Source organism: Heterocephalus glaber, unplaced genomic scaffold (assembly GCF_053883595.1).
Source record: "Heterocephalus glaber isolate CG9 unplaced genomic scaffold, H.glaber_assembly_v1.0 deba00000347, whole genome shotgun sequence".
In the NCBI taxonomy this organism is placed as follows: domain Eukaryota; kingdom Metazoa; phylum Chordata; class Mammalia; order Rodentia; family Bathyergidae; genus Heterocephalus; species Heterocephalus glaber.
The window spans coordinates 25,960,226-25,975,923 of record NW_028258143.1 but is presented as its reverse complement, the minus strand read 5'-3'; the positions used below and the strand labels follow the sequence as shown (position 1 = coordinate 25,975,923).

Sequence of the window (15,698 nt, the reverse complement as noted above, 5' to 3'; positions counted from 1 at the left end):
AAGAAGCCTGACATATTCAACATTTAAATGATTAGCACAAGCTCAGTGCCCAACACAATGCAAATGTTCAACCTACAGTTATTACCTGAATGACAGAATTTATACAAAAGAGTGCACCTTGCCCAACCAACACTTAGTTTGAAATGCTTATATTTCTCACCTCTGTATAAACAAATCTCCATACAACTCAAATTTAACTCCAGATTCCAAGGTGCACCCTGATCTCTCCATTTTTACAATTCAATACACAAATGTCAATTGGCTGATATTTAATATGCAATTGTTTGAAGAAGCCTTATAACATGTTAGTGATTACTGTCAGGGAACTGGGGAATGACTGACAAGAGTGCTTATCCCAGTTGTACAGCTATGTAGTGATATGATCTTAAGCTATGCAGTGATATGATATGGACATCAATGAATGGGTTTAGAGGTAATATGGACTATTTCATGATTCATATTATATATATTAAATTTTATACAAAATTTTTATGTTTAAAAAGTTTAAAACAGTGACTGAATGTGAGCTTTCAAAACTGGAAACTTGAAGAAAAAATATCCCCATAAACACTCCATAAATATATGGGAGTTGGCTTCTTATAATGCTTGAATTTCAAAGGAGCTAAAGTAAATGTCTGTTGTACTCTTTGGAGCATGTAAAAAACTATCACAGATGTCTTTATGAGTTGATCACGCAGTCAGGGACTTTGATCTCTGAACCCTGGACTTGGGTCTGAAGGACATCCTGCTCTGAACAGGTTTATTCAGTCCAGAATCTGGCTTTACTTCAGTTCTGTGTACTGGGGACTGACTGCCTAAACATTGTCCCTCAGTTCAAAGGCACAGAACTCGTGTAAGGAAAAGTGACCTGCATGCTCTATTGATGTCTTATGTAGTTCCTACGCTAGTCGCCCGTCACGTAATTCTTTTGCTCTTTGATTCTCCACCTGCTCTTGTGGGCTCTGGATGTTGTAATTCTATAGAAGGCAGATTGCCACAGGCAATCTGAACAAGATGTGTAAGAAGTAGAAAGGGGAATCTTTCTAACTCCCTTATAGATTAAAAGAAGAAATCTCTTTCCCACCTCCTAGCTGAGGAAAACAATCAATATTCTACCTTAAAGTAGGCTAAGGAGAAGTACCTTGTTAAATTTCACCATAGAACTGACTCTGCCCATATCAGATGTATACTTAGATAATGTGCATTATTGGGTCATTTAAGAGTGTCACTTGAAAAGAACAACAACGTACTGTTTGGTAAGTGGTTTATATTTAATATAATTCATTGTCAATTTTATGAGTTAATCTTATATGTCTGTAGGCTCTTACTGTTACCTTGCCCATATTCACAATGGAAGCCAAAACGATCCTTAGGAATGCCTCAGAATAAAGGCCTACAAGGTTTGGTTTTCGACCTTGCACAAATCTTTATTCTAACGTCTCTTCTGCTAATTGCTAAAATATATTTGTTCCTTTTTTTCCAGTCTCCAATGAAATGTGAGATTATAGACTGAAATTTGCTATGTCTTTCCATCTTTGTTATTTGATAATAAATACTAACAGTTAATTCCTCCTGTAGGAGGCAAGGATAGAATCCACCCTAGAGTGGGAAGCTGAAGTCCTAACTTCAAGAGACAGGAGGGGCATTCTGTACTAAAGTAGTTGGCATTCAACAAATCTTTGGATTGTCCTGACATAGCCAAACAACTGAAAGTCAACAAGATTTCCCTTAACAAGACATGATAATGTCCAAAATCATATAATTTTTTCCCTATAAACATATGACTTCTCCAAAAAAAAAAAAACTTGAAACAATGAAAATGTTTGTTCATCATTTATCCCTTGAGTGAAGCTTAACTTTCATAAATGCACCTAACAGTATAAGTTGTGAGCAAGCTCATTTTAATATGTGTGTGAACTTGCTGATTACTGAAAGACATAAATATGGAGCTAGACAAATACTTAATAACTAGCTGGAAACTTCTCCGTATTAGCAGCATTATAAGCATTGCAAAATATGGTACTTTTCTTTCCCCACACAGATAAAGGAAATATACCACACTGTACTACAGTGATTTGTATTTGACACAACAGAGGCACCAGTGTATACGACTGTGACCTCCTGAAGAATGCAGTACTCTATTGCTTGACCCAGGAAAAGAATGGGCAGAGCCTGACCCTACCCAAATTTAGGTACAAGGTAAGCCTCCCCTTCTGGAGCTCCAAGGTGATGTGGTCTCCACGTTGACCTTCTCCATGGAACAAGACCCCATCGGCTTGCATGCTCTTGAACTTTAGGGAGATCACATCTTTGAGAGTGCTCATCAGCTTCTGATTGAACCTATACAAAAGCGAGCTTCGGCCATCAAAGTCAGCAACGTCAGATTCTGGGTACAAAGAGGGAGGAAAGAAAGAAAAGTCAGTGTAAATCCTCATAATTTGTTTTTCTCTTTCCCATCTTAGTTGTTTCCTGATTCACAAGAATGTGCTTGTGATCAGGAAGGTCCCATCTCAACAGGAAGCATATAGGCTAGACCTAACCTAATTAGACTCAGAGGAATTACTCATTTACAAGCAACCACCCCACACTGAGTCAAAGTGAAGTGATCATCAGACTAGAAGCAAAAAACTCTCATTAGTGACATGTCAGACTTTCCTTGAGGGGACAGGGTGAGAATGCCACAAGTACCTATGTCAGGTTCTTCATGTCAGGTGCCTGGTTTGTAATAACTTTTCATGATTTATCCTGCTTATTAATTTGCTTCTGACAGTTGAAACCATTTGATCTCCTCATCAAGGCAGGCGAGGGAAAAGAGATACAGTTTATTATGCCCACTCGGTTTGAATAGTTCTGTCTTTCCAGAATCCGGCACTGAGAAGGATTCTGAGGCTCCTTCTGGGTTCAGAATAAAAGAATACCCAGTAAAGGAAAGCTTGATATTTCATCAGGGAGAGCAGATACATTGTATATTTGCCATCTCTGCCTTGTCCTGTGCTGGTTATAAATCTTTCAGTGTTTTCATACAAAATTATTTGTTCATTGTTATTTTTTGCCTCTCTTCTAACTAGAGATACCTTTAGTTGATAAGCAAAATTTGTACATATTTATGGGGGCACCATGTGATATTTTGATACTTGAATACATTGTGTAATGTTTAAATCCGAGTAACCACATCAATCTCTGAAAATAATAATCAATTTGCTGATATAACAACATTCAAAATACTTTATTTTAGCTTCTTTTTCTTAAAAACTATATTACCATTTGCTATAGTCATTCTACTGTGCAATAGGACTAAAGAAACTTATTTGTACTAACTATAGCTTAGTATCCATGGACCAATGTTTCCCATTCTTCTCTCCTCTCTAATTATCCCAGCCTCTGGTAACCACTAGTCTACTCTCAATTTCAATGTGATCAACTTTTTTACACTGCACACATGTGTCAGATCATGCAGTGCTTATCTCCCTGTACCTAACTTATTTTACTTAACATAATGTCTCCCAGTTCCATTATTATTAAAGCCAAAAAGAAAAGGTCAAGTTACCATGATTTAGGCAAAAGTATGCCAAGAAAGCTAATAGGGACTTTATTTGGGAGCTGTTATTGTACATTATTTTTACATCCTTTTCCCAATGATTTATTATGAAAACTTTTAGAGTAAGCTTTTATTACTTTTATACTATAATAGGAAAAATGCAAAGATATTTATAACTTGAAACAGATTCCTTATATACAATCTCACATGGGTGAAGCAGAAGGGAATGGGGGCATGGATGGGTGGAAAATTTCCTTCCTTGAAATCCAATACTCAGGAAAACTTAATTTTTAAAATATTTGCAAGTAAAGAAATTTCTCAGCTTGAGCATATGAAATGATAAAGTACCTTTTCTGATCAAAAGTCTAGAAATAGTCTTTGTAAAGTTAAATTTTTGAAATAGAAAAATAAAACAACTTTTCTGTGATTAGTTTTGGAACAGATTTTCATAATTTATTCCTATGGAATAAAGTGATTCCAACCAAAAGTCACAGATGACTCCAAATTGTGAAAAATAAAACTGTCCAAATGCAAAGAGACTTTCAGAAACTCCTACTCTTGTCAGAACCACCCCAGCCCAGCCATCCCATCAGTGATCTCCACCTGTGCTCTGAATTAAGACTTCTACCCAACCCAAGCAGGGGCTCCAGGCAGCAGCTGCCCTCAGTTCTGGAACAATGAGCATCCCATGGGTATTAAACTCTGATAGCCATAGCTTCTTACCTCAGTCACCTTGGGTAATTTTACCTCTCTAAGACTTGATTCTTTATCTACAAATTGGAGATAATTATGTTGATTGGAAAAGGATGGCAGAAGAAAGGAACATGGCAGAGTAAAATTCAGCACCATATCACAGCTTCTCCAGGAGCGGCAATCTCGACACTTGGAAAACAAGAACTTAGTGAAAGAAAAAGGAAGAGCTCCAAGGTTCAAGAAAAACCCAACAGGAAAAGTTAGAAACCACAGAGAATCTGGAGAAACTGAAGACAACAAGAAAGGAACACTAACCTTGGCTCCCAGGGAGGGAGATCTGTGTTGGCAAATACAAGGTAAGCCCAGAGAGGGCGGCCACTCCTGGGAGAATCAACAAACCAGGCCATCACTGTTAGCCCCCCCAAAAGCCAACAGTCATTATAAATTCCAGATACAGTGAAACATTTTACTCTAAAAATGATTCTTCCACATGGCAAGCTAATGTTGCAGAAGAAATCCACTGTAGCACCGCCATATTTAAAGGTGATTAGTCAGGAGCCATTTTGGGAAAGGGTCAATTATTTAAAGGAACCAGAAGTCATAGAATAACTGCACACCAAGGTTAATGGGGCCACCCTACCATAGTGTTGGGAGTTGGCCCCCTTTATATTAGCATCACTATTAGGCTTCATTGATTTTCACATGTTTACTTTATTCTATGCTACTATTGCTGAATTCTTTTCTATTGTTAATGGTGGCATAGTTGTTGCATTTATTGACAAATGTCAATACTTCATTTGTCTTTGTGGCTATAATTATGGATAACCTTTTGATTGTTAAAGGTTATATAGTGGCAGGTTTTTTGCTTCTTATTGCATATCAATATCTGATTTGTCTTTCATAGAAGCTGATTTCTTTGCTATTGTCAGTTGTGGCACTGCTATTGCTGCTGCTATTAGTTGACTTTGCTCTATGCCAGTCTCTGGTTTGCATTTGTGTTATCAACATTATTACAATTCATTTTTTCCTCCATGTGTAGTGCTAGAGATCAATTCCCCAGAAGAAAGACACTAAGAAGACCCTCAAATATTACAGCGATTAGGTTGAACAGGGGTGCAAACACCAAAACATGACCAAACACAGGAATATATCACAGGGCTGGGCATGGTGGCACATGACTGTAATTCCAGCACTCAAGAGGCTGAGGCAGAAGGATTCTTGTGAGTTTGAGGCCAGCCTGGGCTACATAGTGAGTTCAAGGCCAGCCTCCATTACAGAGCAAGACCCAGTCTCAAAAAATAACAATAGCAACAACTACAAAAAGGTATCACAGAGAAACAGATTCTAACTGAAGAGATCTCCACAACAGTGAAAGTGTTTATATCCTAAATAATCTTCAACTTGCACAAAACAATGTAAATTTGAAAAAGCACGGCAACAAGATACTTCACCAAAGCTCCCCAAAAGTTGATCTCATAGATACTGAAGTGGAGGAAATTACAAGTAAAGAACTAAAAAGCAAAATGGTCAATATGTTTTAAGAACTCAAAGAAGAAACATATAAGCCAATTCATAAGATGTTTAGTGAGCTTAAGAGGACTTATTAAAGAAGATTTAATTAAACAAAAAAAAGAATTTTATTAATAAAATGTTCAAAAACTTAAAAAGAAAACTGAGTTAAAATATAAAATAGAAGATTTGAATGACCAGTTTGTAAAGAATTAGCAGTTATGAAAAGAAAGCATGCAGAAATAAAAGATAAGAAAAACTCAATAGGAAGAATGGGTAGCAGGTTTGTCCAGTATAAAGACAGAGTATCAGAAATTGAAGATAAAGTTGATATAGCAGATCACAAATTCAGTAATATCATAAACATGGCAACACAACATATAAGGTAGATCCAAGAGCTGCTAGATGACTCAAAAATATCAGAATTGTAGGAATAAAGGAAAAATTAGATGACTCAAAAGGTATAAAAATTTATTCACTAAAATCATACCATTAGCTTTCAAAATCAAGTGAAAGAATTCAATATCTAAAATCTATTATTTTTTTAAGATCTATTATTTATATGTGCCAACTCCCCATGATAATTGCAATCACTATGTACTGTGAACATGTACTAATTAAAAAAAAAGAATTCAATATCCAAATGCAAGAGACATATAAAACCCTAAAAAACCACAACCAGAAAAGGACTTCTCCATATCACTTCATAATCAGAATTCCCGAAATTTAACTTAAAGAGAAAATACTAAGTGCTCTTATAGAAAAGAAGCAAGTTACTTACAAAGGCAAGCCTTTCAGAATTATAGCAAAATTCTCAGCACTGACGTTAATTGCCAGGAAGACTTGGAGTGAAGCTTTTCAAGCCCTAATAGAAAATAAGTGTTAACCTGAACTTCTATATCCTACAAAATTAGCCTTCAAAATTGACAGAGAAGTAAAGGCTTTCTGTGGCAATGAAATCCTAAAGAGAGACATAACCACTAAGCAAGCATTGCAGGAAATACTTGATGGAATACTAGACAGAGACAAGGGAGGCCACCGCTATCAAAGAGATAAAGGGAAAGTATACATCTAACTGGGAGAGAAACTAAATAAAATGAAAACAACAACAACAAAACAATAGGAATCAGCATTGGAGAAATAGAGCAGTGATAGGACTCAGTAAACACCTTACAAAAATAACTCTCAATATCAGTGGTCTCATCTCCCCAATAAAAGACACAGACAAGCAGATTGGATCACAGAACAAAATGCAACCATATATTTATTGCCTACAAGAGACACAGCTTATCCAAAAGGAAGCTCATAGACTAAAAGACAAAGGATGGAAAACAATGCTCCATGCAACCAGTGCTTGAAAGCAAGCTGGAGCAGAGCTCTTATTTTCATAAAAAGAAGACATCAAACTAAAACTAGTCAGAAAAGAAAAAGACAGCAATGCATACTAGTAAAGGGAACAATTCAACACGAGGAGATAAGAATTATAAATATCTATGCAACAAATGTTGAGGCACCAAAAAATAAAACAAAAACTACTAGAACCAAAAGGACAAATAGAAACAAATAGAAGCAAATACAACTATAGTGGGGAACTTCAACACCCTGCTCTCACAATTAGGTCAACCAGACAAATAATTAGCAAAGAAATAGCAGGGTTAAAACACATCATTGAACAAAAATGAACTTAACAGATAGCTACAGAATGTTTCATTCAACAATAACAGAATACACGTTTTCTTTCTCAGCAGCACATGGAATTTTTTCCAAAATAGACCATATCTTAAGCCATAAAACATGCCTAAATAAAAACAAAATAATTAAAATAATTATAATACTATCAGATCATTATGGAATGAAGCAATAAGTCAATAGCTATAAAAGTAACAGAAATTACACAAACATGGAAATTAAACAATACATTACTGAATAACGATTGGATTATGGAACAAATCTGGGAAGAAATAAAAAGAAATATCCTAGAATCAAATGAAAATGGTGGATGCACAAATGACAAAACCTATGGGACATTTCTAAGAAGAAAGTTTAGATCTGTGAATACACACATTAAAAATTAACCTAAGGATTAATGCCAATGTCCTAGAAAAATAAGAGCAATCCAAAACTGAAATTAATAAAAGAAAACAAATTATAAAGATCACCACAGAAATTAATGAAATTCTAACTAAGAAATTCAAAGGATGAAGAAATGAAAGAGTTGGTTCTTTCAAAAGATAAACAAGATTGATAAAAACTTAGCTAAATTTACCAAAAAAATAAAAAAGAAAGGAAAGGAAAGAAAAACTCATCAGTGCAGTTAAAAATGAAAAAGGCAAAATTACAATTACCACCACCAAAATCTGAAGGATTATGTTATGACTTGTATCTAAGTCATTCCCTCAAAGCCTGGTGCGTGTGTTCATAGGTGGGGCTTTCTAGAGGTGGCTGGATCTAGGGTGTATGAATATGGATTAAATTTGCATGATAACTAAATTAGTTTACTGATTGGTTTAGCATAGTTCTGGATGTAGATATTGGGTTTTGATAATGGGAAGGCCCATCGTGGCTAGAGACTTCTGTAATAGGGTCTAGTCTCCTGCTCAGTATGTGACACAAGGCTGAAGCAAAACTTAAAGACAGGATTAAAGAAAAAAGTAGGATCTGAGACAGTCAATGCTGAATCCCCAGAAAAAGACCCTGGTCAGTCTCAACCACTGATTTTTGTTGTTCATCAATTGGAGTAAAGGTGAGCTATATGTACAAATGTGTGGTTTGTGCAGTTTCTATGAAAACTAATGCAGGCAAGGCTTTAAAGAGGAGAAACAAAACATTTCCAAATTAGAAGCAAGATAGACAAAATGTATGGTCATAATTAGAACATTTTCCTTCTAGTTATGAAGTTACTAATTGTGAGAATGGAATTTGGGTGTGAATTACTTTAACCTCAGCCACGAATCTTACCTCATATTAGCCCCACAGCTTCATAGGCCATTACTCTGGATGCTGTGGCTATTAGCAGGGAGGTCATGCTAACCTGCATGCTACCAAGGTGCTTATGAGATGCTTCTGTGAGTCATGTAGTTTCAGTCAGACTCGCTTTGAAAGTAAGCTAACTGAGGGATTTAACACTTTACAGTCTGCACTGCTTACAGTATGCTTTGGTCATAGTCAATATTGCAGCTTCTGGCACAATCTGGTTGTGGGTGGCACCAATCAATGGGCCAGTAGCCTGAACTGAATAAAAGGAAAATGAAAGCTAGCTGCTGGCTGCCTCTTGCCTGACAAACCATGGACTGTTTCTCCTCTGTAATGCCCCTGCACCCTGCTGACTTCCCTTAGTATCAGCCAAATATGGACTGAAACCTCTACAAACCATTAGCTGAAATAAACCTTTTCTACTTTAACTTGTGGGTGTCAGGTATTTTGGCTCAGTAATGAGAAAGTAACTAAAACAGAGTATAAGAAACCACTTTGAAAGCTTATATTGTAATAAGTTGGAAAATCTAGAAGAAATTCCTAGACACACATGAATTACCAAAATTGAACCAAGAGGATATAAAAACTCTGGATAGGCCAATAATAGACAACTATGTAGAAGCAGTAATAAAAACTCTACCAACAAGGATTCACTGCCAAATTCTGCCAGAAGTTCAGGGAAGGTCTAATGCCAATAGTCCTAAAACTCTTCAATGATACTGAAAAGGAAAGAGTACTCCCAAAGTTACTCATCAAAGCTAGCATTACCTTGATACCAATATTGGATAAGGAATTAACAGAAAAAGAAAATTAATTCTGATGTGCTTAATGACTACAGATGCAAAAATCTTCAACGAGATCTAAAAAAGAGATTACACCAAATCCTTTAAGAGATCACATATCATGACTAAGTTGACTTCATACCAAGAATATAATGATGATTAAATATCCAATGGTACCTCGGTTCATAAACACTTTTGTTTGTGAACAATTTGGTTTGCAAACAAAAATGTTTGGCAAATTTTATTTTTGTTTACAGACTCTGCATCAGCTTCAAACACAACCACAGCAATCTTTCCTACACAAACACAAACTGGACCATCTTTTCCAAAATTGTAAAGCAAATTTAGTTAATGAACTGAGGTACCACTGTATATAAATCAATAAATGTAATACATCACATAAACAGAAGCAAGGACAAAAATCACATAATCATCTCAATAGACACAGAAAAAAAAAACCTTTCACAAAATCCAACATCCATTCATGATAAAAATACTGAAGAAAACAGGTGTAAAAGGACCTTGTATCTGTATGATATAAGTCATTTATGACAAATCCACTGTCCAAATCATACTAAATGTGGAAAAAACTGAAAGTGTTCTCTCGAAAATCAGGAACAAGACAAGGGTTTCTACTCTCAACACTCCTGTTCAATACAGAATTTAAAACTTTAACCAGAAAGATCAAGTAAGAGAAAAAATAAAATGATTACTTGTAGGAAAGAAGTCAAACTATCCTTATTAATGGATGACTTAATCCTTTACATTGAAGTCTCAAAAACCTTCACTAACGAATTCTAGAAATGATAAATCCAGCAAAATAGTGGGATAGAAAACTCAGACACAAAAATCAGTATCATTGCTGTATATCAACAACGAATCCAACAAGAAAGAAATTAGGAAAACAATCTGATACATGATAGCTCCAAAAATTTTAAATGGTTATGAATTAACCTAACCCAGAAGTGAAAGGCCTCTATAATAAAAACTATAATACTGTGAAAAAGGAGATCAAAGAAGGCATCAGAAAATTGAAAGATAGTTCTTGTTTCTGGGTAGGCAGTACCAATAATGTCAAAATGACCACATCACTGAAACTAATATATATCTTTAATGCAATCTCAATCAAAATACCAACAGTATATTTCACAGAACTAGAGAAAATAATTCTAAACTTCACATGGAACCAAAAGAGATCAAGTATGGCCAAAGCCATACTGAACAACAAGATGAAACCAAGAAGCACCACAATCCCAGATTTCAAGTTATATTGCAAAGCTACATTTCTAAAATCAGCATGGTACTGGCATAAAAACAGATATATGGATCAATGGAGAGGAATAGAGGATGCTGGAAAAAACTCAATATGCATTCAGACATGTGATGATTGAAAAGGATCAAAAACATACACTGGAAAACAGATAGTCTATCAAATGGAATTGGGCAAATTGGCTTTCCTCATGTAGAAAAATGAAGCTAAACCTATATTTCTCACCCTGTAATAAAATAAAATCAAATGTATAAAGACCTAGATATTAAAACAGAAAAATCTAAGGACTCGAGTTCAATCAATCCCCGGTTGAAAAAAACAAAACAAAACAAAAAACAGAAAAAACTGCCACAAGATAAAATAGAAAAATTTCTTGAAGACATAGGTGTAGGCAAGGACTTTCTCAACAGAACTTCAATTGCACAAGATATAACACCAGAATCAACAGTGAATTATATCAAATTAAAAATCTTCTGCATAGCAAAGGAAACAACCACGAAAGCGAAGAGACAACTACCAGAATGGGGAAAATGTTCTGCTAACCAATCCTTACACGGGGAATGATATCAAGAATATATAAAGAATTCAAAAATCTAGATCTCTAAGAATAAAAAGCTGAATAAAATTTGGACAATTAAAATAAATAGACACTTCTTGAAGAAAAAGTACAAATGCTCAATAAGTATATGAAAAAATGTTTACTATCTTTGGCTACTAGAGAAATTCAAATGAAAACAACATTCTTATGGCTTGTGTCTAGATGTCCCCCAAAGCCTCATGTGATCATAGGTGGCTTTTTCAGAGGTGGCTGGATCTAGAGTATGTGATGCTGGGATTAAGGGTGTGCAACTACTAAATCAGTTTCCTTATTTGTTTGGCAGCCACCCTAAGCACTGTAGCCTAGATAGAACATAAAAGGGGCAGAAAGAATCTGCTAAGGTCACTTGGACTTGCTGCTTGTGACTTCTGCCTTCTACCCACCATGAAGTCTTTCTCCTCTGCAATGCCCATTTGCCCTGCCACCCTGCCTTGGAGCCAGTCAGGTATGAACTGAAAGCTCTACAACCTGTGATCTAAATAAACCTTTCCTCCTTTAATTTTGGGTATCAGGTATTTTGTACTAGCAATGAGGATATAACTAAGACAAATGTGTTAGGAAAATGCAATATATATATATATATATATATATATATATATATATATATACACACACACACACACACACAATCGAGTACTACTCTGCCATAAGGAAGGATAAATTTGAGTCCTGTGTAGAAAAATTAATGCATCTTGAAATTATAAGGATGTGAAATAAATCAGACACAAAAGGTGAAATATTACATGGTTTCTTTTATGTGAGAAACCAAAAGTATATGTAATTTAAAGAGCAAAATAAAAGATTATAGGAGAAAGGAGGTAGACCTTTTATAGGTGGGAAGGGGATTTGGGGATAAGGGGGAAGGGGAGGAAAAGAATGGTTTGGGAAGCAAAATGATTAATATGCTCTATGTACGTGTACCAATTTCCCATGATGAATATGTTTATTATGTATGCAAATGTGTACTAATAAAATGTAAATGGACATTGAAAGAATGGTATATGGTAATGCACCTAAATGAAAACAACACAATGTGATATTATCATCCTGGGCATATTATTCATTTAAATCCAAAATAAGAATTAGGCATGCTAGTTGGGTTCACTGGAAGGCCTTGCGTTCCTAACCAATCTGCTCTGCAGCTGTCACGCCACCTTTTCACCCCTATGGAATTATTTCCCTATTTGATTCAATGATTTACTTCCCAAGATCTGGCAAGTTGGTGCTCAGTTTTCTATGCTGCCATATTTTAGTTGCTCACATTCTGAAATTCTTCATGTGCACAGAGTGTGCACAGTGTGAATTCATTCTCTTTTCTGATTGCTTACGGTCTGCTCTGGGTCAGATTCTGCAATAGCAATCGAGTGCTTAGGAGCCCAGTTGCTCATCAGTGAGTAGAACAACCACACGGAGCCCATCAGAGTGGTGAAGGAGAATGCAGAGAGCCGTGTGTGCATGGAGCAGACTCATCAAGTTCAAAACGTCAGGTTCAGAGATGGTTTTCTAGAGCAAATGAGCAGTAGACTGATCTTGAATGATACATGTGGCAAGAGAAGGACTCAGCACCTGTGAGAAGACCAAAGGACTACAGGAGCCTAAGGTACCTGGAGCAGGGATGAGCAGAAAGAGCTTTGCTTACCAAGACAGTTATTTCCTGAAAGGTGAGATCCACAGGAGAATGGGTGTCAAATTCCACATGTACTCATAGAGGCATTTGTCCCACTCCATAAAAAGAAATACTCTTGAAATTTGTATTCCCTTCACATGGGGCCACCCCTCTATTTCTCTCATCATGCCATGTTAAAGTCTCTATCCTAAACCCCTATAATCAGTCCACTCATTCACACCACCTGTACATTTGAGAACTCCTGAGAATTGCCTGCTTTTAACACAGAGTCAGGAACAGGATGGGCAGTGCCTGCCATCCCCTAGAGTGAAACTGCATGGCTGAAACTCACCTTCAGTTCCCTGGAAGCAAAATTAAGTGAAGGAGAAAAGAGTGCTTCAGAGCAGAGCTGCTCTTCTGTGGATCATGTGCCTGAATGGGACAAGTCTACATCACAGACTTGGGCCTCATTTTCCTATTTGTAAACTGTTGCGTAATAATATGTTTATTTAAACATACAACTGATTGTAAGGTTGCAAAAAGAAAATCTGTCACAATTACGTATACGTCAATATGTGGATATTTCTTTATATTGATATATATGTAATGCATGGATGTTTCTTTGTACACTCTTGTTGCTGTTTCCACTCTCCAGCTTCATTTTAGGATCTCACTGTGTGGTGTCCTTGGACAATGGAATCCCTCAGGACGATCTGAGGTCTTCCTTTCTCCAGGAACTGCAGTATCTTCCTTCCCTCCCAATCCATCAAGCTGTGTGATCTCCATCTCATTTCCTCAGATGTCTGGGCAATCTAATGGCAATTGATAGGATGTGGATTGAGCGCCTAGATTACCTCTAGGGACACACATCTCCATGCTGTTCTGGAAAACTAAAGAAGGGAAACAAAAAAAGAAAACAGGAACATACTGTTGGAGTTGAACAGACCAGTGATTTATTCTGGCTTTGTTGCTTATTAGCTGTGAGCGTGGAGCAAATCCCTTGATTTTCATGAAATTCGGTTCTATATGTTTTTACAGCAGGTCTCATAGAAACTTACCCACTGTGAAAGTTATATAAGCTCACACCTGGATATTAAAAAGCATTCAATAACGTTTCACCCCATCATTCCTTTATTAATCCAAAAGAATTACTCAGTGGGAAAGACTACAAGCATTATATGAAGATGGTATACAGAATGTGGTATGAAGATATTCTTTTGGGGTTTGGAGTGCAGTAGCCTTCACTTCACGCAGAGTGGGCATGTATTACATCATCCTCACTATGGTTTGTCTTCCATTTTTTCAAACAGCATCAAAATTACCTTCTGGATTCAACTTTTGCCACATCTACCTGACACATCTTCATAAAATATATCATGCCCTGGCTTTGCTGAAGTCCTTCAGTGAACTTCCTTCACACTAGGTATGAACTCAGGCTCAAGACCCTCAGGACCTAGGTCCTTGCCCCTTTCTATCTCAACCTCTCTTTCTCTCCCCAAACCACACTACCACAGTCACACTGTGATTGTAGGGTGTGGCTGTGCTGGTCATGGGTGTGACCATGGTTAGGACAATAGGGATAGAGGCCACAGTAGGAGCCTTGTAGTTCTGTAGGTACTTTGGTGCATGGACTCATAGAGTCGTATCAGTTACCCATTCAGGAGCTATTATTATTCTCATCTTACAAACGTTGAAATAATGACACAAAAAGACAAAGTACTCAAACTAGGTGTGTATTGTTTGTTGCACTGGATCTGAGTTGAGCACTGGACCCAGAAGCTTATACTGTCTCAGAACACTCAAGTAATGAGCTAGTGATCCCTTGTGGTACCAAGGTTCCAGTGTGAGGCTTCCCCAGATGTCTGATAACTTTCTGCCTCATCATCTGCTGTATCCTTCAGGCTCTGGATGCCCATCAGCACTCAGGGTTAATTCCTCTGCAGTACAGGCTCCACCACTTGAGGTGTGACTACTGCATCCTACACAGAGGCTCGTGGGGCAGGAATGAGATCCCCTCTTTCATGAGCACAGACTTCACCTGTGGGACACCTCCAGCACTTATTAGAGGAACACTTCACTCATTCATGAGAACTCAGCCAAATAGCCTGCACAGCTGCAATATTAATTGAGTCACAGATGAAATGCTTCAGTCATTTTATAGATGGAGAAGCAGAAGCTAAAGTTTTTAAGAAGTATTAAAGGTCTTCCCATCTGAATACTTCATACTTCTCGCAGACACCAGGAAAATACTTAGCATTTCCAACATCACTTGAATAAAGCAGATTTAAAATTATAATAATGGAGACCCGTATTTTTAATGTCTAGTGTTAGCAATAAAAATCATATGCTGGTCTTTCTTTATTAAATATTATTGGTATCCCTTTACCCTAATGATCTCATTTAGATCTTAATTTGTAAGTGAGGTCTGGTTATGGACATCAAAAATCTTTATTTGTATTGTATGAGAATCATGATATATTATCTTTAAAAATACAAAGAATGAGAAAGTGATTTACAAGGCAAATAGGTAAGAGAGTAATTCCTATTGGAAGATGAAGAAGTGCGCTTTCATCTTAAAAGGTAGCATAAGGGCCCCAAGAAATAACTAACAGAACTAAATGTACCTTCTGTATTCTCTCTCACTTCTCTAAGCCATGTGGAGATTTCTTCCTCTGGATTAAATAAGCCACTATCCAGGGGATAAAATAAATAATAAGCACACATTACAT

General features: G+C 36.6%; 1 protein-coding gene across 5 annotated transcripts in view; it reads right to left on the bottom strand.

Annotated features, from left to right (window-relative positions):
* Cntnap5 (contactin associated protein family member 5) overlaps positions 1–15,698 on the bottom strand; it is an 874,588-nt gene that overhangs the window by 469,404 nt on the left and 389,486 nt on the right. For all 5 annotated transcript variants that reach the window (XM_087198285.1, XM_021236419.2, XM_021236420.2 and 2 more), the window contains one exon: positions 2,183–2,386. In XM_087198285.1, coding sequence (XP_087054411.1) covers positions 2,183–2,386 — 204 coding nt within the window. The remainder of the gene's footprint in view (positions 1–2,182; positions 2,387–15,698) is intronic.